The sequence below is a fragment of the Erinaceus europaeus genome, chromosome 17 (assembly GCF_950295315.1).
Source record: "Erinaceus europaeus chromosome 17, mEriEur2.1, whole genome shotgun sequence".
Classification (NCBI taxonomy): Eukaryota; Metazoa; Chordata; class Mammalia; order Eulipotyphla; family Erinaceidae; genus Erinaceus; species Erinaceus europaeus.
In genome coordinates, this window is record NC_080178.1 from 63066374 (window position 1) to 63093023 (window position 26650).

Below are 26650 nucleotides of genomic sequence, written 5' to 3' on the forward strand. Positions count from 1 at the left end.
TGTGCCAGACCCATTCTTTTTTTTTTTTTTTTAACATTCATGTATTATTGGATAAATAAATTGGGAAAGAAGAGAAAGGTAGAGGGAGAGAGAGAGAGAGACACCTGTAGCCCTGCTTCACCAGTCGTGAACCTTTCCCCCTGCAGGTAGGCACCAGGAGCTTGAGCCTGGATCCTTGCTCACTGCAGTGTGTGCTTAAACAGCTGCGCCACCACCTGGTGCCCCACCAGACCCATTCTCTGAGTTCACTTGCTGTTCAGATCTTTCCTGTAGACCCAACTGGAGATAATGCTCCTGTTAGTGACTTAGTCTAAAGACTTAGTCTAAAGATATGCTTACCTGGCTTCCCAGTGAAGGGTGGAGAGTGGCTAGACAGACTTTTTAGCTGAGGCTTTCATGGTTAAGTGCTTATCATTGATGATGCTGGGGAGGCTTACCCCAGAAGAGAATGTGGCACTGAAATTTCTGGGGCTTTTGTCTGGTCATAGTTTCCAGTCTTGAGCAGTATGCTGGGGGAACCTTCTCTCCACTGTTAAAGAGAGGTCTGTGCTACAGACCTGCCTGTCCACAATATCCAGACACCTTCCTTGCTTGAATCAAAACAGATCCCTTTCTACTGGGCAAAACTGCATGGTAGGATTTAACCTGAGGCCTTACTGGAGCCTTAGCACTGATGGGGGAAGGTGAGGTCAGTTAGAAGGAATGCTCCCTGCAATGCTGTTTCACAAAATTGTAGTGTTCAGAGACTAGTCACGGTGAAACAAAATGAGAGCCAGTGCCTGCTACCACTGAAGCCAGATACTTCACATCAGCTTTGCAAAAAGGAGAAAAGCTTTATTATTCTTGGAATGCACAATGGTACTAGAGCAATGTTCAAATCAACTTCCCAGTTTCTTTGTTCTAGATAAGATTTATACTGGTAACAGGAATAAATGGAAGCAGTCTATCTCCCTCTCTGGATAAATAGGAAGTGAATTTGAGGATAAACAGGATGTGGCCTTGAGTAGGTCTTTAAGCTTTTGGTTCCCTGATGGCAAAAGACAAGTGGGTACTAGAAGAAGGGCACCTTCAGTTAGGGCTTGCACTGTTTACCCCGAAGGCAAAAGGCAAGTAGAAACAAGGGTGGTGTGACCCAAGTGTTATTCAGAAGTATGTTATTTAGTCTCCATATGCTTGAGATTTTCCTTCTTTTTTAATTTTTTCACCTTTGTTTATAAGGTAAAGGGGAGGACAGTGCTTCAGGTAGCTTGTGGGATTAAACAGCCCAGCAAGAGAGCTTCCACTGCCTGCACAGTTCTTTCCACACATTTAGCAGAACAGTCTGTATCCCAGCCCACATTGTGAGCAGCCAGTTAGCTGCCCTGCCTACATGGTTTTCCTCTTGGGGGCATGGGACTTTGCCAGGCTGATTCTTCTGGATTCAGTTGCCAGTTTTACATGATTTTCTTTCACAGAGGTGAGTCCTTTACCTCTCAGAATATTCCCTGAGGACAAGGTTTAAGAACTCAGTTTCTTGTGTGGTCCGGGAGGTGGTGCAGTGGATAAAGCATTGGATTCTCAACCATGAGGTCCTGAGTTCAATCCCTGGCAGCACATGTACCAGAGTGATGTCTGGTTCTTTCTCTCTATCCTATCTTTCTCATGAATAAATAAATTCTTAAAAAAAAAAAAAAACTCAGTTTCTCATCTTTTCCCAAGTCAGACTACATGATAGTAGTGACAGAATGGCAGCTGGCAAATGCCACACCTTCAGCTCTAAAATGCCCACTCACTCCCTAGACAATGGTTCATATTCACCCAGCTTCTAAGGATGGCATGTCTTCCAGGGCAACCTGGATTTGTCTAGTGAAGCTTTTCTATGATTTTTTGTTTGTTTGTTTTTCATATAGTTGTTTGCTAGTGACTTCTCTGTCATGACTGAATCTCCAGAAATCACAACTTTTGCCTTTTTATTTCTTTTTTTTATTTTATTTTTCCTCCTCCAGGGTTATTGCTGGGCTCAGTGCCTGCACCATGAATCCACCGCTCCTGGAGGCCATTTTTCCCCCCTTTTGTTGCCCTTGTTGTAGCTTTGTTGTGGTTATTATTATTGCCCTTGTTGACGCAATTCGTTGTTGGACAGGACAGAGAGAAATGGAGAGAGGAGGGGAAGACAGAGAAGGGGAGAGAAAGATAGACACCTGCAGACCTGCTTCACCGCCTGTGAAGCGACTCCCCTGCAGGTGGGGAGCCGGGGGCTCGAACGGGGATCCTTACGCCGGTCCCTGTGCTTTGCGCCACATGCGCTTAACCCACTGCGCCACCGCCCGACCCCCTTGCCTTTTTATTTCTGCCCCCATCAGAGAAACCCATTTTGGCAAGTTTGATATAAAACTGACTTTTTTTAAAGAGAAAAATCGGGGAGGGGGGAGGTGGTGGTGCACTGGGTTAAGCACACATGGTATGAAGTGCAAGGACCAGAGTAGGGATCCCAGTTCAAGCCCCTGGCTCCCCACCTGCAGGGGGGGTTCATTTCATAAGCAGTGAAGCATGTCTGTAGGTGTCTACCTTTCTCCCTCTCTTATCTTCCCCTCCTCTCTCAATTTCTTTCTGTCCTATCCAATAATGACAACAAGGGCAACAAAAATGAAAAAAATAGCCTCCAGGATCAGTAGATTTATAGTGCAGACACAGAGCCCCAGTAATAACCCTGGAGGCAAAAAATAAAAAAAAATAAAGAAAAATCAAATAGAAGTATAAATATCTTTTCCATTAGGCGTGTGTGTGTGTGTGTGTTTGTTTATTTTACAGATAAAGTGATCAAGATGAGGTTGGGAGATTCTGCCAGATTTCTTGATTCCTCTTCTGGGTTTTTCCAATGCAATAGTTCTAATTAACTGGTTAAAACAAGAAGAACTCTCAGCACTGAAGAGTTCTTGTTTATGGTGATGTCTAGAATTGAACCTGAGTGAGACCTTTGAGCTTCATGCATGAAGGCATTTTTGCATAATCACTATGTTATCCCTAGGCCTCAGCAGTTTATATTTTTCAGATATGTCTTGGCAAGTTAATTTGGTAATAATTCATTGAGCATCTCCTTATGTCACTTTCTGTTCTCATTTTTGTACACTCATTGCCTCATTTAATCTTTACCATAAGTGGGAATACGGCATGACACAGTATAGTACGTATAGGTTAACATATCCAGCTCACAGATAAACAAACTGAAACTCAAAAGATAAAAGTGACCTGAGTTACATGTCCATGTCTGAATCTGGAGCCCATGTTCTTTCCTCTGTACTACCCTGCCTCTCAGGTACAATATATATTCAATAGTTATGTGGCCGTTAGTCCTGTTTGCCAGCCATTCACACCCGGTGTTCAGTATGAATTACACAACCAGTCCTGTGCATACCTTATGAGAGTGGTAGTTAGCAATAATAAATATATGGCAAGACAGCGCTGGGTACAGAGAGCAGAACAACCCTCACATAGTCCTCTCCCCAGTAACACTGGTAGCCCAGTTATGAGGATTAGCAACTAGAGTTCCAAAAGGTTAATACAATATATACTGTTTACAGCTTAGAAATGGAGAAATTAGATAGGTCTAAGAAATCAGGGGAGGCAGGTCATGGTGCACCCAGTTAAGTGCACATATCACCATGTACAAAGATCTGGGGAGGATGTTTCACAAGCAGTAGAGCAGGTTTGCAGGTGTCTATCTTTCTCTCTCCCTTTTTTTTTTTTTTAAGATTTTATTTACTTATTCATGAGAAAGATAGGAGAAAGAACCAGACATCACTCTGGTACAAGTGCTGCCAGGGATTGAACTCAGGACTTCATACTTGACAGTCCAATGCCTCACCCACTGCACCACCTCATAGACCATACTCTCTGCCTTTCTGTCTTCCCTTTTTTCTCAATTCCTGTCCTGTCAAGTAAAATTAAATGGGGGGAAGAATGGCCACCAGGTGCCTTGGATTTGTAGTGTCAGCACTGAGCTCCAGCAGTAACCCTAGTGGCAAAAAGAAAGAAAAAGAAAAAAGAAATCAGGAGAACTTTGTATTTTTTTTTCCCCTTCCAGGGTTATCACTCCACTGCTCCTGGAGGCCATTTTTCCCATTTTGTTGCCATTGTTGTTATTGCTGCTGTTGTTGGATAGGACAGAGAGAAAGAGATAGGAGACAGAGGGGGAGAGATAGACACCTGCAGACCTTCTTCTCCACCCCGTGAATTGACCCCCCTGCAGGTGGGGAGCCAGGGGCTTGCATCTTGTCCTTCGCAGCATGTGCACTTACCCCACTGCACTACCACTCGGCCCCCAGAACTTTGCATTTTTTATGTGATGAAAAAGATATTTCTCCATGAGTTCCTAAAACTTCCCCATACTACCACCCCACCTAGGCAACTTTCTTCCTTTAAATACCTCTCAATTATGAACTTCACCTTTAGCAAAGCTAAAACTCAAGGCATGTTCCCCCACAGAGGTCTTAGTTCTGGAAAGCACTTTCTGTATACTTTCGTTAAAAAAAGGTTCTATAAATCTTCCCTTCAAGATGCAGTTTCAGGGCCAGGTGGTGGCACACCTGGTTGGATGGACATGTTACCTTGAGCAAGGACCCAGGTTCAAGCCCCTGGTTCCCACCTGCGGGAGGGGGGGGGGCTTCACAAGCAGTGAAGCAGGTCTGCAAGTGTCTGTCTCTCTTTCTGTACTCCCTCCCCTCTCAATTTCTCTCTGTCCCATAAAATATAAGAAAAACAAAATTATTTTTTTAAAGATTTTATTTATTTATTTGAAAGATAGGAGGAGAGAACCAGACATCACTGTGGTACATGTGCTGCCAGGGATTGAAGTTTTGACCTCATGCTTAAGAGTCTAGTGCTTTATCCACTGCACCACCTCCCAGGGCCACAGCAAAATTAATTTTTAAAAAGAACCAGTTTCAGTATTCTAAGATTTGTGCCTTTAAAGGTGTCTCTAACCCTGTTTTACAAATGAGCCAACTGAAGAAATGAGAGGTAGAGTGATTTAGTGATTTTAGAGGTAGAGTGATTTAGTAACTTAGTGATTTTCACTAAGTTAGACTCAGTGAAAGCCAGAGTAATCTGCAGTCTCATCAGACTTGATGACTATCTTTAGCCTACCCTAGCAGGCTAAGGGTCCCTCTGGGTTCTCTCAGCCCTCTGTGCTTTGGGCTTAGTGTTCCTGTCATTGTGTTATCTGTAGTTGTATGGCTGTGTCTGTCTCCCCAGATCATAAATCATACACAGAGAAGGTGTTAGTTAACGTTAGCTTAATAAAAATGGTTTAACTTTTTTTTTTAATTTTTTTTTATATTTATTTTATTTATTTTTTCCCTTTTGTTGCCCTTGTTGTTTTATTGTTGTAGTTATTATTGTTGTTGTTGTTGTTAGATAGGACAGAGAGAAATGGAGAGAGGGAGGGGAAGACAGAGAGGAGGAGAGAAAGATAGACACCTGCAGACCTGCTTCACCGCCTGTGAAGCGACTCCCCTGCAGGTGGGGAGCCAGGGTTCGAACCGGGATCCTTTTGCCAGTCTTTGTGCTTTGCGCCACCTGCGCTTAGCCCGCTGTACTACAGCCCGACTCCCTTAACTTTTTAATAATATAAAAGTTAAGCTAGGCACTGCTTGAATGGAAATTTTTCCATCCATCCATTTTAGAACAGGAGAGCTCTTCTCGTTTTAACCAGTTAATTAGAACTATTGCATTGGAAAAACCCAGAAGAGGAATCAAGAAACCTGGCAGGATCTCCCAACCTCTTATCTTGATTACTTTATCTGTAAAATAGGAATAGCAACACCTCTCTTATGTGGTTTTCAAGAATGTTACTAGCACATTTGTGGATTATAAAGTGCTGTCCAAATATTAGGAGTTATTTTAATCTCACTGAAACAAACTTTTCTCAATACATGAAAGTACTTTTCATACACACAATTCAATGAACACTCCCCAAAACAAAATGGGCCCATTTTAAGTCTAACTGCTGTAATTGTGTGTTATGACCCTATTGAAGCCACCTATATGGTGGCTTTCTTTTGGCCTGCCTCCAAAAATGTTTCAGAACTTGACCTATCCAAGAATTGTAAACAGACTCAACTGACTTTCTGCCCACCCAAGGAGAGCCAGGGAAACCTGATAGGCCTGTTCTCCCAAACAACTTCCTTTATCACCAGCCTTTATCACCTTTGGCAAGAGTGAGCAAGGATTTTTTTCTTTTTTCTTTTTTACCAGAGCACTGCTTTAAATCTGGGGTATTTGGTGCCTGAAAGACTTTTTTTGCTTAACATTGTGCTGTGTTCCCAGCCCAGGAATACTTTTCTGCCAATGTCAAAATAATAGTTTTGTTTCAAGATGTTTAGCAAATAGCTTCAAAAAGAACAAACCTCAAAATTAAAGGAGCTGTATTTTCCATGGTTCTAAGAACTGCCAGGCCATGGAATAAGTCAAGTGATAACGAATATCAGTTGTGGTACTTTATGAACTGAGCCTTGAAAGTTCAATTTCCGTAGCACAGATACAGAATATTTCAGATACAAGAAATAGCTTGAGCAAAGACCCAGAAGTAGGAGAGGGCTAGGAATGGTTCTGCTGATGTCTGTGGGTGGGAGGCTTCCAGAACCTGTTTAGAGTATCCTAGAGTGCATTCACTATGCTCTGTTCTATTTCAGGTAGTCCCTTGACAGAGCGGAAAGTATCTATACCCAGTTGTTGTGTATCATATGTAACAGCAGACGAGCCATCTCCTACCTACACCCAAGTGATTGAAAACACTGATTCCCCCATCTGGAATTTTCAACAACAGTCAAGGTTTGTATTTAATGATCTTCCTCCATCAGTTTTCCAGAGTCAGCTGTTTGCTCCAAGAGATAAACTCAGGACATAGAGCAAACCTGGAAAGTGCTTTTCTTATAAAGCAGTTATTTAATCCTAGAGCTCATAAACTCATAGCTACAAATGGCTAAAAGGTTTTGTTTTGGTGGTAGTGGTGGATTTTTTTTTATTTGTTTTTTAACTCAGTACAGTTCAATTACTTAGTGAGAACTTTTTTTTTATTTTCCTACCAGGGTTATTGCTGGGGCTCAGTGCTGGCACTACTAACTTACCACTCTCAGTGGCCATTTGTGTGTGGGTATGTTTTGCGTTCCTTTTCTGTTTTTTATTTGGCAGAACAGAGAGAAATTGAGAGGGGAGGAGAAAGAAAGAGAAAGAGCTGTAGATCTGCTTCACTTGTGAAGCATCCCTGCTGCAGGTGGGGATCGGGGGCTGAAGCCCAAGTCCTTGCTTGCACACTGTAACATCTGCACTTAACCAGGTGTACCACCACCTGCCCCCTAGGGCCTTGCCTACATCTCTGAGACTCAGATTCCTCAACTGCAAAGTAGGGGTGATTTTACAGGTTTTATTATGAGGTCCATCTAAACTTAGTGATGTTTGGGGAAAAAACTTTATACATTAATAAGCACACAACAAATGTCAGAACTCTTTGGGAAGACTAAAAAATAAAAACATGGAGGTCTAGTCCTGTCAATCTTATTAGAATGAAACTCAGAGAGGCCCACTGCTGGGGTGGAAGAGTTTTAATTCCTTTTCTTTTGCTACATGTTTTTGAATGTTTTTGTTTTACAGTAATTTAATATGTAAACCAACACAGGAAAATAAGCATTATAGCAACATTTTTGCCTCTTATGTAATAATTTTATAGCTGTCTCACAGCTATGTTTTTATACTTAGTTGGTTATCTGCATTCAACCTTCCTATGGGAAAATTTCAGTGTCTGATACTTTTTTTTATTGTAGATAAATCTCTAAAATCAAGCAATGCGTACCAAAACATTACCAAACACACACTGGCTTATAGGGTAGTCTTTACACATACGCACAACCTCTCATCTCCCTTGATTGGTGTCTAGGAGGCACACCAGGAACCCAGCGCCCCTTCATCATACCCCTTTCCCTCCCTCCCCAGACTTTGCTTTGGTGCAGCACGCCACACCGAGTCCAGGTTTCACTTTGTTTTTTTTCCCTTACTGTTCTTTGTTCTTAAGTTTTACCTATAAGTGAGATCATTTGTTACTTGGTTGTTCATTTTTCTGGATTATCTCACACAATGTGATGCCTTCTAGTTTGTAAATGAACTGAACCCATCATTTAAAAAAAATTTATATTTTAATTATTTTCCCTTTTGTTGCCCTTGTTGTTGTAGTTATTATTGTTGTAATTGTTGTTGGATAGGACAGAGAGAAATGGAGAGAGGAGGGGGGAGAGAAAGACCGACACCTGCAGACCTGCTTCACCACTTGTGAAGCGACTCCCCTACAGGTGGGGAGCCGGGGTCTTGAACCGGAATCCTTGCCGGTCCTTGCACTTTGTGCCATATGCACTTAACCCACTGTGCTACTGCCCAACTCCCTGAACCCATCATTTTTAATAGCTGCATAGTACTCTATTGTGTATATGTACCATAATTTCCTTAGCCATTCATCTGTCATTGGGCATCTGAGTTGCTTCCAGACTTGGGCTATTACAAACTGTGCTACTATGAACATTGGTATACGTAGGTCTTTTCAGATGTTTTTGGTTTTCCTGGATAAATCCTTTTGCTATCTGTTTTGTCATCATCTAAAAAGTGAGTTGTATTACTATTATTATTTACACTACATCACTTTTTTTCATAGTGGCTGGGCTCAAACTTGGGTCATGAATATGGCAAAGCAGCACACTATCCACATGAACTTTTTCACCAACCTTACATCACCGTTAAAGAAAAATTGTATCTATCCCTCTTCCATATGAGATGCTGGGACCTCATGCTTCAGTACCCTACCCACTGTGCCACCTCCCAGGCCCAACACTATATCACCTTTTTTTTTTAATTTATTTCTTTATTGGGGAATTAATGTTTTACATTCAACAGTAAATACAATAGTTTGTACATGCATAACATTCTCCAGTTTCCCATTTAACAATACAACCCCCACTATGTCATCTATCATCCTTCTCACCTTTTTTTAAAAAGTTTAATTTTTGTCCACCAACAATCTACATCACATAATGTCTGCTCTACCATATTCTCATGTATCTACTGAGTCTCAGAAGTTGCTTACATGTTTAGTGTTTTGAAATTTGAATTGAGTGACAACACTATCTATAGTGAACTACTGGAATTTGTAGAAATTCTAATCCTAGTAGCTAAGGGACTTTTTTTAAAAAAAAATTATTTATTAATGAGAAAGATAGGAAGAGAGAGAGAAAGAACCAGACATCACTCTGGTACATATGCTGCCGGGGATTGAACTCAGGCCCTCATGCTTGAGAGTCTAGTTCCTTAGCCACTGTACCACCTCCTGAACCATACTAAGGGACTTTTAAAAATATCAAATTTGCCTCAAAATGAAGACCAGAGGGCTTAACTTCTAAGTGAAAGTGAGTTGTCATTCAGAATCTGACTTCGTAAACTTGACAATGCAACATTAATAGTCTCCTGATTTCTTCCCCTCTTCCACTTGAGATTATGACTCACTGATGTTATAGAATTTCTTGTAACAGAGGAAAGGTTAGAAGAAAAATAAATAAAGATGCTGTTTACAGCTCTTTGATCGTAAAATTATTTTATTTGGTGCTCCTAGCAACTTTACAGGTAGATCGTGTCTCATTAAACAAGAAAGAAAACCAGAACTCAGAGTACTCAGAATGGTAAGATGGTAATAGTACTGAAATTCAGAAGTAGACATTTTGGCTCCCCACGCCTCTCCCCGCCATAAAATTCAAATCTCTGGCACAGTGGTTGTTTCACCTTACCACTGTGCCTGTCACTGGTCTTGAATTAAACTGTTTATTCCCACTGATTTCTGGGGAGGGAAAGTAAGTTTCTTGATTTTCTCTGCTTATCTGGGATAGTGGTGGCTGGTTTTGGACGTCCTGTGTTGTTACTTAAAACTATATACCTCACTCCATATAAAATGCATTAGAATTAAATCCACACTGATTTCTTTATCTGGAATGAGAGTTGATTATTTTGGTATCTTGCCTCTGCACAGTGTGACTTTGGGTCAAACAAACAATGTTCAAATCCCAGCCGTACCACTTATTGATCATAAGTGACTTTAAACAAATCAGTTTACCTTTCTAAGTCCAGCTTCACCATCTTGGAGAGTAATGCCCATGATGTTTTGCAGAAAATATTTATACAATACTGAACATCTTGTCTGGACAACATAGACATTCAGTAAAAGTTCTTTTTCCCCTCTCCCTTCTCACCATCCCCCAAACGACAGCATAAAAATCTTACTTGTTGGGTGTGGGAGTCATCATAATTGCTCTGGAAACAGACTCTCATGCCTGATGTTCTGAGGTTTCCAAGTTCAATCCTCCACACCAGCATCAGCCTCAGCTGAGTTGAGCAGTGCTCTGGAAAATAAAAGAAAATATTTACCTGTTCTAATCAGTATTCACTGTATGTTAAACAATCTTTTCTTCCCTCCTTCCCTGAGTTGAAAAAGACTGTGACAGGTACTGCTAGGGGGTAAGGGGAAGAACTACATCATTATAGCCATCAAGATTAAGATATATCCTACTAGTTGACCATGAAGATGAACTAACGTTTTAGAAAGTGTCTTTGAGGAGTCTGGCAGTAACACAGCCAATTAATAAGAGCAGGTGGAGCAAAGCACAAGGACCAGCATAAGGATCCTGGTTCGAGCCCCTGGCTCCCCACCTGCAGGGGAGTCGCTTCACAGGCAGTGAAGCAGGTCTGCAGGTGTCTATCTTTCTCTCCCCCTCTCTGTCTTCCCCTCCTCTCTCCATTTCTCTCTGCCCTATCCAATAACGATGATAATAATAACTACAACAATAAAACAAGGGCAACAAAAGGGAATAAATAAATATTTTTTAAAAGTGTTTTTGCAAACTGAAAATTATTCTTTAAATCTAAGTTTTGTACTACAGCAATTTTCTCTATGGTTAATTTATGGTGATTTTTTTTTTTAACTAGGCTATCAAAAGAGCTTCTTCTGGACCCAAAGCAAACACTGGTCTTCAAAATTTGGCATAAAGGAGGTATGAACTCTATTCTGTGACTGGTTGCAAAAGTAAGCTCACAGGGGCCAGGTGGTGGCACACCTGGTTAAGTGCTTACAGTGCAGTGTGCAAGGACCTGGGTTCAAGCCCCTGACCCCACCTGCAGGGGGAAAGCTTCACAAGTGGTGAAGCAGGGCTGCAGGTGTCTGTCTCTTTCCATCTCTATCTTCTCCTCCCCTCAATTTCTCTCTGTCTCTATCCAATAATAAATTTTTTAATCTTTATTTATTTGATAGAGACAGCCAGAAATTTAGAGGAAGGGGGAAATACAGAGAGACACTTGCAAGACGGCTTCACCACTTGTGAAGCTTTCCCCCTGCAGGTGAGGACCAAGGGCTTGAACCCAGCTCCTTGCAAACTGTAACACATGCACTCAACCAGGTTCACCACCACCCAGCCCCAATAAATAAATTTAAAAAAAAAAATTAAGCTCACATTCTATTGATAATTTGCCATGTTATCATTAAAAAATATGTATTTATTGGGGGCTGGGTGGTGGTGCACCTGGATGAGCACACGTTACAATGTACAAGGACCTGGGTTTGAGCCCCTGATCCCCACCTGCAGAGGGGAAAGCTTCACAAGTGGTAAAGCAGGACTGCAGGTGTCTCTCTGTCTCTCTCCCTCTCTTATCACCCCCTTCCCTCTCTATTTCTGACTGTCTTTATCCAGTGAATAAAGATGATAGAAAAAATTAAATATATATATGAGAGAGAGGGGGGAGAGTGAAAGAACCAGAGTTCTTTTAAACCAACACTTTATTCATTGTGCTGTACCAATACTGTGGTTTTTTAAAAATATTTATTTAATATTTATTTTATTTATTCCTTTTTGTTGCCCTTGTTTTATTGTTGTTATTATTATTGTTATGTCGTTGTTCGATAGGACAGAGAGAAATTGAGAGAGGACAGGAAGATAGAAAGGGGGAGAGAAAGATAGACACATGCAGACCTGCTTCACTGCTTGTGAAGTGACACCTCCCACCCCCCGCAGGTGGGGAGCTGGGGGCTCGAACCAGGATCCTTACACTGGTCCTTGCACTTCGCGCCATGTGCACTTAACCCACTGCACTACTGCCCGACTCCTGAATGACTTAATTTCTCTGTACTTCAGGTTCCTTTCTACAAAATAGAGATAATAGTTCTACCTCATAGGGTACAGGGGAAATTAAATGAGTGCTTGATACTCAGTAAACACCATCTTGGTTTTTTACCTTTGTTATGGGTGAATAACAATGTACTAAAAGCTTTCTGTACATCTCTAAGCTAAGGTGAGGATGGAATTGTTCAATTTTATAGATGTGAGGCACAGAAAGCTTACTGCTTTAACTAAGGCCATTTGCCTATTAAATAATAGAGCCAATTTGGGGGCCCAAGTGTCTTTCTCTCTCTCTCTCTTTGTCTCTCTTTCTCTTTCTCTGTCTTTCTATCATCCTTCCCTTTCAATTTCTTAGTCCTATCAAAGTTAAAAAAAAAAAAAAACAGTACTGGTACAACACAATGAATAAAGTGTTGTACTCTCAAGTATAAGATCAGGAAAGTGAGCCCTTGCATTGAATGTGCTAGAGTGATGCTCTGGTTCTTCCTCTCGCTCATATATATGTATGTATGTTTGTTTGTTTGTATGTATGTATGTAAAGTTCTGACTGGCTGTTACATCCTTTACCACTTGTACTTCATTGTACTGGTAAGATTGGATAACTCAGAAGAATGAGGTGATGCATCCAACTACCTCACAGCTCCTATAATTAGAAATTTTGGGGGCCAGGTGGTGGCACACCTGGTTAAGTGCACACATTACAGTGCTTAAGGTCCTAGGGTCAAGCCCCCAGCCCTCACCTGCAGGAGAAAAGCCTCATAAGCAGTGAAGCATATCTGCAGGTATCTCTCTTTCTCTCTTCCTCTCTAGCCCCCCTCCCCTCTCAGTTTTTGTCTCACTAAACTAAACCCTTCTGAAAACCACTAGATTTTTTAAATGCTTTAAAATTCCTGCTGTGGGGAACCATGGATGTGAATTGCTAGTTTTGTATGTATAACACCCCCAGAGTTCAGTCCCCAACACTCCCCTCCAAATACACACGTAGTTTAAGAAACAAAAAAATATATACTAATAGGCTGATTTCCAATTCCTCAGTTGTTTTGAGTCTTCTCAAGCATGTTTTTCTTTGTCAGTGGTACATTTTAGAGCTAATTCCACAGACGAGTAGAGCTCAGTGTATAAAGGAAATGACCCACTTTTCTTTCCTCCTGTCCTCTATTTGAGGGTACAGTGGGAGGTTTAGTTTTGATAATTTGGCCCATAGTGCTATCTTGGATTTATTTGCCATTTTATATTACCCACACCCCTGTCCAGTCCCTTAGTTACATAGAAGCCATAAATGCATTTGCTATAGTTAGCTAGGTGCCATCCTCCTCTCTTGCTTTCTATTCATCTCCTTTCTAAAAACCCCAGAGACTATCATGCAGACCAGGGAATGCCTCAGCATTTTTACAACATAGAAGGGAACACAAGTCCATTTTGCATACCATACTAATTTCCCAGGGGGTTATTCATCCTTAACTTATGACACTTTTGTTCCTAGTTAAGTATTATATAAGATACCTTATTTTTAAAACACTTGGATAATATAAATCCCTCATAATTGCAAGGGCAGTGGTGTTTCAGATGATTTCTTTCAAACATATTGCTAATTAGAAAAATAATTGAGAAAGACAACCTTAGGAAAAGGACAGGTAGTTCCTTTTTAAGTTTGAGTTTCTTTCCAGTTGCTGATACCAAGAAGACAAACTCAACCCTACCAGCATTCTCATACCATCCAAAAATGGAATTCATGATAGTGAATGCAGACTGTGATTGCCAGACTCTCTTGCCCTCATTCTGTCCTATCTGTTGATTTTGAAATCACTGGACCTTCGTTACCTCAAGTCCTCTTGTTAGATTCTCTGAGTGTAACCTCTAATCTTACTGACATACAGACCAAGCCACACTACCCAGCTCTTCTCTTTTTTCTACAGATGAAGAAAGGGTGATTGGCTTTGCCTCCGTGGACCTCTCCCCACTTCTCTCTGGCTTCCAGTTTGTCTGTGGCTGGTACAACATCACTGACTTCAGTGGAGAGTGCCAAGGGCAGATAAAAGTTGCTATCTCCCCTTTGGAGAACTTGATGCACTTTAAAGAAGAAAGGCAAGCAAGACGAAACTTAGAGACCCCTGGAACACTGGTATGTATGTCTCCTGGTTCATATCTCTTAACAAAAAGTGGGCAAGACCCCTAAAAGACAGTCCTTTACATGTGTTAGAAACTTGCCAGCTTATAGATGTTATACATTTATGGGTTTTTAAAAAATATTTATCTATTTATTCCCTTTTGCCCTTGTTGTAGTTATTATTGTTGTTGTTGTTGTTGATGTTGTCATTGTTGAATAGGACAGAGAGAAGTGGAGAAAGGAGGGGAAGACAGGGGGAGAAAAAGATAGACACCTGCAGACCTGCTTCACTGCTTGTGAAGCGACTCCCCTGCAGGTAGGGAGCCGGCAACTCAAACCAGGATCCTTACGCCAGTCCTTGCGCTTTGTACCACCTGTGCTTAACCCACTGCGCTATTGCCTGACTCCCACATTTATGTTTTCTAATAACCTTTTTTTCAGGAAGGATGAAGATGTTGTTGAATTACAGTGGTAATGACAGTACAACTGAGTACACTGAAAGCCACTGAATTGAATGATTTCAAAGGATGAATTTCATAAATACATACACATGGAATCTAAAACTACTAGTTAAACTTGTTTAAAATGGTTACACTCAAATCAGTGGTCCAGCTTTTTAAGGCAGGGAGGGATAGCTCAGGCAATAAAGCACTCACTTCTCCAAGTGCAGTGACCCAGGTTCAAACCTCCAGTCACTACATGGGAGTGCCATGCACAGGGAAAGTTTCACAAGCAGCAGAGCAGTGCTGTGGTGTCTCTTCTCTCTCCATGTCAGTCTCTCGCCATTTATCTGCAAAAGAAGAATAAGAGAGTTCCTTGTGAGCAGTGGAATTGTGCAAGCACAGAGTCCCAGTGAAGCACTAGCAACAATAAACAGGCAAAAGTGGAGAACGAGTTGACTTATAAATATAACCAGTTCTTTCAGGTTGCTTAAAGAAAAGAACAGTTTCTCAAAAACTCCCTAAGAAGAGAGTTCTCTCAGGACAAAAACTGTCTCCTTCATCTCTGTGTCATAAGTGCCTGGATCAGGGTCTGGGACAATGAATATCAGTAAACACAGAGTCAATGAATACACGAGAAAGTGACAGCCTGGCAGTGGCATACCAGGTTGAACACACACATGGTTGAACATGATCAAGGACCTGGGTTCTAACCCTCACTCCCCATACATGGTGGAGCTTCATGAGTGGTACTGCAGTGCTGCAGGTATCTCTCATTCTCCCTGTCTCCATCCTCCTCCTCAGTTTCTCGCTGTCCTATCAAATATAAGTAAAGAAAATAAGTGGTCTGGGAGGTGGCACAGTGTATAAAGTGTTGGACTCTGAAGTATGAGGTCCCTAGTTCAGTCCCTGGCAGAATATGTGCCAGAATGATGTCTAGTTCTTTCTCTCTCTTTTCCTATCCCTCTCACTAATAAATAAATAAAATATTTAAAAAGAAAGAAAGAAAGAAACAGACAATTAAACTGTCTCTAGGATGGTCTTTTCTCATATTAAACCTGGTAGTCATGAAACAAGAGACATCACAGCCAGGTTATCCTTAAATAAAATTTCAAATCAGAAGTTCACAAACTAGGAGAATAAAGTCACAAATATACATAAAGTATAAATAAAAGGCAATTTGGTACCATGTTTTTTTTTAATGGGGATAATAATAATAGAGGACTATTGGAGCATCCAGTAGAGTGCACACATCACCATGGACAGTGACCTTGTTCCCCACAGGGGTGGGGAAGCTTCATGATTGGTGGAACAGTGCTACAAGTCTGTCTCTCTATCTCTCTATATCTCTATCTCTCTCCCCCTTCCCTCTCAGTTTCTCTCTGCTTCTATTAAAGAGAGAGAAAGGAAGGGGCTTTGAGGAGTAGTACATTTGTCATGCAGGCACTGAGCCCTAGAAATAGTGGGAGTGGCAATTAAAGTAAAATCAAGCAATAGAATTCTGTTACTTAGTCTCATTTAAACATTTCAGTCATCATAAAGTTATTGTGACATTGTCTGAAGTACTGAGGTTCCAGGATTGCAATCCTCAACACCATCATAAGCCAGAACTAAGTAATGCTCTGGTGAAGAAGAAAAGAAAAAAGAAAAAAAAAAAAAAGATTATTGGGAGTCAGGCGGTAGCACAGTGGGTTAAGTACACATGCGCAAAGCACAAGGACCAGTGTAAGGATCCCGGTTCGAGCCCCCAGCTCCCTACCTGCAGGGGAGTTGCTTCATAAGCAATGAAGCAGGTCTGCAGGTGTCTATCTTCCCCCCTCTGTCTTCCCCTCCTCTCTCCATTTCTTTCTGTCCTATCTAACAATGACATCAATAAAAACAATAACAACTACAACAATAAAAAGCAAGGGCAACAAAAAGGGAATTATTTAAAAAAAAGAAAAAATATCATTGTGATGTTTAAATGAGGTGTGTATACATTACTTGGTATTGGAAATTCGTAATAAATTAGGTTTATAGCATACACAAATCAAAAAAGAAAGAAAAGGGAAAAACTGACCTCTAGGTACTGTGGAGTCATTGTGCAGGCATCGGGTCCCAGCAATGTTACAGATTTATTTGTATCCTGCTTTGTTCCAAAAGGAATTGAAGTGGCATCATTTTTCTCATTGTTTCTACAGATCCCTGTATACAATTCCTTTTCATTCCCTGCCTCTGATATGTATTCTATATTCCCCCAATACATTGCAAGACAGACTCCAGAACACCTTGTTCCCACCTCTTCAAAGGAACTTGATTTTTCCTCTGCTGGGAGGTGAGTATTTCTTGATAGGGAGAAATTAAGTCAAAGATAAACTGTTCAGACCAGCTTGTCATTTTTCTCTTTACTAGTGAAAGAGACTAGAGACAAGGAAAGAGTTATATTTTGTTTGATTTTTTGTTTTACATATACATGGAGAGAGAATACCAAAGCTTCCTTCAGTGTGGTAAGGACGGGGCACAAAGCTGGGCACATAGCAAAGCAGCATAATACCTAAGTGAGCTGTTGCACTGGCTTTCAGGAAGTTTTGCTGGTCTTCTTTTTCATGCCCTGGGGACCCTTGGGTCTTGTGAAAACACCTTTTTAGAAGACAGGAACCAGCAGCACAGGGGTTAGTCTAGTGGATTGTGTTGAATTCTTAAGCATGAAGTCCTGAATTTAGTCATTGGGTTATTACATATGTCAGAGTGAAAATCTAGTTCTTTCTCTCTATCACTAATAAATTTTTAAGAATGAGAGAGAGAGAGAGATAGGAACCAAGACTTTTGCTGCTATTAAAAAGACTCAAAAAAAAAAAAAAGGAGGAGAAGAGGAAGAATGATTGATTCAGTTCAAAGCATACTTTTCTCCTCAGAGGCTCTTAACCTCTCTGTCTATTAAATCAGGCATTAGGGCCCAGGCAGTGGCTCACCAGATAGAAAACATGTTACTTTGCAAGAGGACACAGGTTCTAGCCCCAGATCCCCTCCTGCAGGAAAGAAGCTTCACAAGTGGTAGAGCATTGCTGCAAATGTCTGTCTTTCTCTCCCTCTTCAGTACCCTCCCCATTTCTCTCTGTCCTAGAAAATAAAAGACAAAAAAAGAGGAGGAAGAGGAGGAGAGAAGGGGGAAAAATGACCACCCCCAGTCCCCACCTGCAGGAGGAAGCTTTGTGAATAGTGAAACAGCACTGCAGGTGTCTGTAATCCACATAAGAGTCAATAAAGAAAAAACTGTGGGTTAGCTTACAGTACCATTCCAGGAGGATACTTTTGTCTTGTGATTGTTGGGAATTTACTTGTTTGCCATTATTCATTCATTTATTTTAGCCGACCACTGCTCAGCTATGGCTTGTGCTAGTGCTAGGAACTGAACCTAAAGCCTTTGCTGCCTCAGGCATAAAAGTATTTTTGAATAATGTTGATGCTATCTCTCCAGCCGATTGGAAATTTATCTTACCCATAACTTTTCCTGACAGAAGTGGTATAACAAGAAGCCAGGCATCACGCCATGAAGAGCATGTGCAGAACATCCGGCGGTTTCATGAATCCTTGCAGCAGGGAGAGGCAATCTTGCCAAGTGATGACAAACTGACCATGTCCCCTTCATCCTCCAATACATCCATCCTCAATTCTCTCAGGTGAGGCTGAGAAAAGACACAGGAAATATAGCAGAGCACAAGGTGAATGGGCAAAGGCAATATACTTATTACATATATTTTATTTTTTAATATATTTATAAGCTGGGGGCTGGGTGATAGCGCAGTGGGTTAAGCACACATGGCGTGAATCACAAGGACCGACCGGCATAAGGATCCCGGTTCGAGCCCTAGCTCCCCACCTGCAGGGAGGTCACTTCACAGGTGGTGAAGCAGGTCTGCAGGTGTCTGTCTCTCCCCCTGTCTTCCCCTCCTCTCTCGATTTCTCTGTCCTATCCAACAACAAAAACGGGAAAAAAATGGAAAAAAATGGCCTCCAGGAGCAGCTTAGATAACACTGGAGGCAAAACAAAACCATATATATGCCTATAACTTATGTAAGTTCCAGATGAACATTACTGAAGATCAACATGTGTATATTTGGAAAAACTAACCTATCTTTTGGTTTCCTAAAGCAAGCTTAGAAAAGAAAGACTGGTGGTCTGGGAGGTGGCACAGTGGATAAAGCATTGGAGTCTCAAGTATGAGGTCCTGAGTTCAATCCCTACCAGCACATGTACCAGAGTGATGTCTGGTTCTTTCTCTCTCTCCTTCTATCTCTCTCATTAATAAATTAAATATTTTTAAAAAAGAAAAAAGAAAAGAAAGCTTGAAAAAAAAAGAAAAGAAAAAAAAGACTGGTGAAATATTTGTGGTTGGTGAGACATAGGTTAAAAAAGAATTGAGCAATATGCCCTGGGCTATGGGAAACTGCTCAAATATATTACAAAGAAGCAATAATTTAAAGATTCTCATTTTAATAAAATTCTGGAGATGAGCTTTTTTTGTTTATTTTAATATTTATTTATTTTGCCTCCAGAGTTATTACTGGGGCTTCGTGCCTGCACTACAAATCCAGTGCTCCTGGAGGCTATTTTTTCCCTTTTGTTGTCCTTGTTGTTTATTGTTGTTGTTGTTCTTATTATTGTTGTTGGATAGGATAGAGAGAAGTTGAGAGAGGACGGGAAGATAGAAAGGGGGAGAGAAAGATAGACACATGCAGACCTGCTTCACTGCTTGTGAAGTGACACCTCCCACTCCCCGCAGGTGGGGAGCTGGGGGCTGGAACCTGGATCCTTGTGCTGATCCTTGCGCTTTGCGCCATGTGCGTTTCACCCACTGCGCTACCACCCAGCCCTGAGATGAGACTTTTAAGTAAAACCACTGAGCATTGTGTGGGTCATTCATATAATAATTTATCTCTATTGTTGTTGTCAGCAGCCACACTGCTCAGGTCTGATTTATAGTGGTTCTGAGGATTGAATTTAGGAGCCTCAGACATGAAAGTCTATTTATTTATTTTTAAGTATTTATTTATTTTAATCTTTATTTATTGGCTAGAGACAGCCAGAAGTCAAGAGAGAAGGGGGTGATAGGAAGACAAAGATACACCAGCAGCCCTGCTTCCCCACTTGCAAAGCTTTCCCCCTGCAGGTGGAGATCAGGGGCTCAAACTCGGGTCCTTGCACATTGTAACAAGTGTGTTCAACCAGGTGTGCCACCACCTGGCCCCTATTTTATTTATTTTTATTTATTTATTATTGGATAGAGACAAAGAGAAATTGAGAGACACCTGCAGCTCTGCTTCACCACTCATGAAGGTTTCCCTCTGCAGGTGGGACCAGGGACTTGAACCTGGGTTCTTGCACACTGTAGTGTGTGCACTTAACCAGGTGCACCACCACCCAGCCCCTTGAAAGTCTTTTACATAACCACTTTGCTATCTCCCCAGTCCTATATAACATTTTAGAACCCACTGATAAAAGAGTAAAAGAAACTCCATCCAAATCAGTTTTTTCAACTTTAGCACTGTTGACAGTGGAACAGACAGTTTACTGTGAGGGCCTGTGGAATATTCAGCAGCATCCCTGACCTCTTGTCATTAGATTAATAGCACCCTTCCCCCAGCTATAACAGTCAGAAATGTCTTCACACATTGCTGAATATCCCCCTGGGTCAGCAAACACCAGACTGGAAACTACTGCCAGAGCAGTGATTCTTAAAATTCAGCATGTCAGAATCACACGAAGACCTGTTAAAACACTGATTGCTGTGCCCTACCCACACAGTTGCTGATTGAATTGGCCCAGGACAGGACCTGAGAATTTGCATCTCTGACAGGTGATTTTGATACTATCAGTTCTAGAACCAGGTTTTGAGACTCACTGTCCTAGATAAATTATCTACCAAATAGAAGTGAAACAAGATAATACTAATTTATCTTTAGTTCCTTAGGCTCATGAAAAAAACAGTTTCATTTGAGTCACGGGAATTTGATGAGAACTTTTATTTGATAATTTTATTTCAGTGAGAGAAAGAGACCAAGAAAGCATGTGCTTAGAAGAACTTCAAACCAATTAATAAACCTTTTTCACCAATGAGAAAAATGCAGTTTGGTGTTAATGGGATCTGCCTCCAAAACTCCTGAGAAGGCCAGTTGGATTTGCATGTTTTCCTAGGTTGCTTGAGAAACACCTGCAGCTGGTGTTTCTACTGTGGCATACACCCAGATACAGATACCTAAAGAAATCCACTGTGATTTGGTAGAGTCACAGTCTAAAGTGATAGAATAAGGATCAGCTTTGTCCTCTAATCCAATTTGGATTTGACACTAAGACAGCCTGTTCCTAACAAAAGGATAGAAAGTCTTTAGATAGCTTCAAAGTATTTAGTATCTCTGATGTTCCAAATGTACCAGGCACATTGAGTCTGCTAGAGAAATAGAGAAGTTTGAAATTTAATATTCTATTACCAGATGCTCAGAGCCAGGAAAAGTAAACTAACACATTAAAAACTAAGGGGTGAGCAAGGGAGACAGCATGATGGTTATGCAAACAGACTCTCTCACACCTGAAGATCCAAAGTTCCAAGATCAGTCCCCCACACCACCAGAAACCAGAGCTGAGCAGTGCTTGGGGGAAGACCTAAGGGGAATTCAAAGATTGATGACGGTTTTGAGAATGTCGAGTTTAAGAAAGAGATGGCCTGACATGAGGTGATGAAAAGAAAATATATAAATTGTTCTTTAAAAGTTGGATAGAAACAGAGCAAGGAGGAATCTGAACTCAAAATTCTAGCATATGAGGTAAAAATAAATAAATAAATATGCCCAGTTGGGGCAGAATTTGTCTGGGATTTTTTGTTTATTTGTTTTTTTTTTTTTTTTTTTTTTTTTTGTGTGTGTGTGTGTGTGTGTGTGTGTGTGTGTGTGTGTGTGTGTTTTTAATTAATGAGAAAGATAGGAAAGAGAGAAAGAACCAGACATCACTTTGGTACATGTGCTGATAGGGATTGAATTCAGGACCTCCTGCTTGAGAGTCCAATTCTTTATCCACTGCACCACCTCCTGGACACCAGAATTTGTCTGTTAATCATGTAAAAAGTCCAAGACTTGGGTTCCCAAATTCTGAGTAGCTATATACTACAACTGACAATGGGCAAATCACTTAAATTCTCAAGTCTTCATATTCATATTCATTGTTTGTAGACAGTAGCTATAGATATTATCTGGTTGAAAGAATAAAACAATACAAATGTATTTGAAAGCATAAAATACAAAATCAATGGTTGGTATGATTTCTCAATGGACAGTGGTAATAATGACTCCCATTAAAGATATTTCTAAAAAGAAAAAAAAAGTTATGTATTCATGTCTGTCCATTTAACACTCACTCATTATACTCATTATTCTGAGTATAGTAAATATAAAAAAATAGCACAGAGTTCACAGCATATCAGAGAAAATTGATATGAAAGAAACAAGTGATATGATTGAAGAGTACAGATACAACTTTGGAGCCCTGAAGAAGGATCCTTAAACCAATGTAGAGGGTCAGGAGAAGCCTGCTGGAAGAGGCTACTTCATTAAAGGATCAGGGATGATTATGAGGTAGCCAACATCAGTGCTAGTTCTAAGATGAAGTGAGAATTGGAATGCTGGTCAAGAAGCCCACCTACAGAGAGGTGGAATCCTTGCTAGACATTAGAAGAATTGTACTAAGCAGACAGAAGGGGAGAAAGACATCTGCAGCAGACTGGGAGTATGGACCGACCAGTCAACGCCCATGTTCAGCGGGGAAGCAATTACAGAAGCCAGACCTTCTACCTTCTGCAACCCACAATGACCCTGGGTCCATGCTCCCAGAGGGATAGAGAATGGGAAAGCTATCGGGGGAGGGGGTGGGATATGGAGATTGGGCGGTGGGAATTGTGTGGAGTTGTACCCCTCCTACCCTATGGTTTTGTTAATCCTTTCTTAAATTAAAAAAAAAAAAAAAAGACATCTGCAGCAGTAGGATTGTAGTCAGAGAAGTCTAGGATGTCTTGGAAGAGGGCCCTGGTGTTAATTGAGAGTGAAAGATGTAAAGATAGCTCAAGGTTGGAGATCTGGTGGTGGGAATTGTGTGGAGTTGTACCCCTCCTATCCTACAGTTTTGTTAATGTCTCCTTTTTTAAATTAATTAATTTTTAAAAAGATAGCTCAAGCTGTAGAGTGTCAGGGAACATTTTAAAAAAGCTGCCTGGAAGTCAGGCGGTAGCGTGGCAGGTTAAGTGCACGTGGCGCAAACTGCAAGGACTGGCATAAGGATCCTGGTTCGAGCCCCCGGCTCCCCACTTGCAGGGGGGTCGCTTCACAGGCAGTGAAGCAGGTCTGCAGGTGTCTATCTTTCTCTCCCCCTCTCTATCTTCCCCTCCTCTCTCCATTTCTGTCCTGTCTATCAACAACAACATCAATAACAACAACAATAAAAAACAACAAGGGCAACAAAAGGGAATAAATAAATTTTTTTTAAAAGAAAAGCTGCCTGTAACCCCCAAAGAATAACCTTTTGTCCTCTTTTCCCCTCCTTTTCTTTACAGAAAGAATCTAAGTGAACTAGATCAGATCCAGCGGTACTTCAACCAGAAGCTCACCAAGCCTTTACCTCCCCTTAGTTCTCCGGCTCCTGGTGCCGTCCTGCCATGCCAGGAGAGCCGTGAGGAGCAACTTGGGCCAGGAGCCAGTGGTGGCATAGGCCCTGAGAGCCAGGGCTTACTGGAGAAATCCAATAACTTGGTGTTGCAAGTCAGCTCCTTAATTACAGGTATTGCTTAGAGCCCTTCTGATTGAGGAGATAGGCTACATAGGAACTTACTCAAAAAACTTTGTGTCTTTTCTCAGATAAGCCCCTATAACAAACAGATTGAAACTCTCTTCCCTTTCCCCCAAATACCTAACCAGTGGTATCCAGGTCCCCACATGGTTTGCTCTGTATTTGGCTTCCACTTGCTTAGAAATAATCAGTCAGCTATTTATTGAGCACCAATTATCAGGCACTAATTTTTTTTTTACTAGTTCAAAAAAAATTTTAAAAGCGTAAGAGCAAAACAGGAAGCTTTGGAATCCCTTTATAGATGCATATGTAAAAAGGAGTGAGGAAAAAAGAAAAGAATTGAGGCTGGAGGAACTTGAAGCCAAACTTAGGAGTTTAATTTTTATACTAAAAAAAAAAAAAAAATGGAGGGGAGAGTTCTAAGAAGAAGAGATAAAGGGCAGGGTGGTGGGGTGGTGGCGCACATGGTTGAGTGCACAAGGACCTGTGTTCAAGCCCCCAATCCCCACCTGTTAAGCAGTACTGCAGGTGTGTCTGTCTCCCTCTTTTAAATACATATATATATTTTTTTAAATTTATTATTAGATAGAGACAGAGAAATTGAAAGGCGGAGGGGGAGATAGAGAGTAAGAGAGACAGATGCCTGTTCACCACTCGTGAAACTCCCCCTGCAGGTGAGGGCTGGGGACATGAACCGGGGTCCTTGTGTACTGTAATGTAAGCACTTAACCAGGTGTACCACCGCCTGGCCCCTCTCTCTCCCCCTCTATTTTCCCCTTCCCTCTAAAATTCTGGCTGTCTTTAATAAATAAAGATAATTAAAAAGAAAGGGAAGAGGAAGGGAGAGAGTGAAACAGACAGTTACAAAAGAGCATGTTCTTAAGTGCTTCCATATAGAAAAGGCTGAATTGCCATCTATTCCAACTGGTACATCTGTGGTGGCTTTATGGAGGAGATTTGGTGGAGTAAGGCCTTAAAGGATAAACTGATTTCATTTTTAAGGGGGGGAGAGGGAAGAAAGAGTCTGATCCAAACAGAAGCATAGTTTAAGCCAAAGAACCAGGATCAGCTAAGTTTACTTCCTTGTTCCTATTTGTAGTCATTTTCATGTGTCTACTCACTGCTCTTAGAAATCTGAAAACCCCAGGTGTATTTGAGTAGACTGGACATTCCCTTAGGGTGCTATGAAGGAAGTAAGCCCTACCTGGCCAGTCAAACTTATCTCCAATTCCTTACTTTCTCATCTCAAATAATCATGCAAATATATTCCTTTTATCCCCTTATGAATTAGTTCTCCAGAATAATCTAAAGTTACTGGTAGCTTCCAATTATTAAGTGATGATATATGTGCCACAAAGTGTATATCCATATAGCTAGTGTGTTCTTTACCATAAACTTGGTAGGGGGGTAGTGTCAGTCACATTTTAAAGATAAACAGGTTCAGGAGGAATCGTTTGCTTGTGACCACAAAGTTGACAACTGACAATAGATATGTGAGCCCAGGACTGACCAGTTCAAAAGCTATTCTTTGCAACACATTATGCAGCCTCTGTTCATTGTAAGCCTCTAGTCTTTTCATTTGAATGATAGATATTTCCTTTATTTTCCTTTCCCAAGTAAAATACCTTCTAGTAATTGCAATTAAATAGGTCAATAAGTGGATTCTAACTTTGGTTTTTAATATAGGTAATTACTGAAGTAAATGGAAGGATGAACATTCCCGACAGGACTCCCAGCTCCCAAGAGCTCCTGAGCATGAGCAGAGAGTCTCTGAAAGCATTTCCACAGATGTAACCACAACTATACATAGATTAGATTTTGGTCCTCTGATATTAGAATAAAGTGCTAGAAATTGTACTACCTTGATTATAGTTTCACTGACTCTTTGGTGGTCTATCTTTAATATTTGTTCAAAGTTTGAATGCAAGAATACACCTGAAGCTAGAGGCTAGTGTGGGAAAGTTGAATGTTATGTGGCTCTATGTTGTAGTAAGCGTGATATCTATTATATTCAGATCTGCAGACTATCACCAGGAATTCTCAAGCATCTTTGAGTTCTCACCGAGCCAGGAATAGAAGCAGAGAGGCCACCACACTCCCAGATGCTCAGACCACAGAAGCCATGCACGAACGAAGCACAGCTCCAAAACTGTCATTGGCAACTGCTCCAGATGAGGACACAAATCCCCCAACTCCCCCAAATCTGAAAGAGACTTCAGGTGAAAGAGAAATGCTCCCTGAGTCCCTGGAACACACAGTGCCCATTACAATGATGCAGAACAGGGAGGACACTGAGGCAGGCCTGGCCTGCAGTGATGAAGACTATGAAGAAGACATCATTGAGCCCAGGACCCTCAATGAGATCACCACTGTGACAGATAAAACTAGTCCTTGGTCCAGTTTTGTGTCAGATACAAGTGAGATCATTAGTCTACAGCCCAGTGAGGTTCAGAAGAAATACCCCTCATGTCCTTCTCCAGATCCTTGCTCCAGAGAGGAGCTCACAGGCAGAAGTAACTTTCTGTCCAGCCCAGAAAGGGCTGTCAAACCTCACCTAACTAGGGAGGGTTCTGTTAGCCAGAGTCTTGTTCCTTATGAGAGTGATGTTTCTAAGGCCAGAGTTGGAGAGCCTGCTTCTCCAATCTCTCAGCTCCTTTCATGCCCAACACCCCCACAAACTGAGCAGAGCAACTCCTTTATTGATTGGAGCTCACCACTGGCACATCAGGACAAGGAACCCAAGCCAGAGATACAGACTGAGAATGAAGCTGCCTCCAGTGAGCTAAGTGACTCTGCTGATAGCTTCGATCTATTTCCTCTACGTGTAGCCTCCCAGAGCAGAAAGGAAAATCATAAGGAGCCACCCATCAGCAGCTCTAACAGTAGGCCAAAGCAGGCAACATCCAAACCAGAGGTGGCCACCAGGCAGAGCCTCCTTCTGTATCCTTTTATGTTTCCCACAAGTAGTGCCTCAAACCATTTCTAGGACTTTAGATGCTATTGTTTAGGCCAGCCTAGGTAATCCTGAGTGAGCAGTGGCCGCACTGATGGTATGGTATGCATCAAGGAGCATGGGAAGACCCACCCTTCAGCAGACTTGCCTATACTAACAAGATAC

The 26650-nt window shown here is 41.3% G+C and overlaps 1 protein-coding gene and 1 long non-coding RNA gene across 4 annotated transcripts in view; one reads left to right on the forward strand and one right to left on the reverse strand.

Annotated features, from left to right (window-relative positions):
• The window catches only part of C2CD3 (C2 domain containing 3 centriole elongation regulator), a 116976-nt gene that overhangs the window by 59644 nt on the left and 30682 nt on the right, over positions 1-26650 (forward strand). Inside the window, exons 25-31 of the mRNA XM_060176841.1 lie at positions 6672-6810; positions 10993-11057; positions 14093-14298; positions 16904-17037; positions 18221-18382; positions 23300-23523; positions 25548-26472. Of these exons, the coding sequence (XP_060032824.1) occupies positions 6672-6810; positions 10993-11057; positions 14093-14298; positions 16904-17037; positions 18221-18382; positions 23300-23523; positions 25548-26472 (1855 nt within the window). The remainder of the gene's footprint in view (positions 1-6671; positions 6811-10992; positions 11058-14092; positions 14299-16903; positions 17038-18220; positions 18383-23299; positions 23524-25547; positions 26473-26650) is intronic.
• The window catches only part of LOC132533884 (uncharacterized), an 89858-nt gene continuing 78055 nt past the window's right edge, over positions 14848-26650 (reverse strand). For all 3 annotated transcript variants that reach the window (XR_009545635.1, XR_009545634.1, XR_009545636.1), the window contains exons 3-4: positions 18202-18388; positions 14848-15073 (exon numbers count right to left, since the gene is read on the reverse strand). This is a non-coding gene — a long non-coding RNA (uncharacterized LOC132533884). The remainder of the gene's footprint in view (positions 15074-18201; positions 18389-26650) is intronic.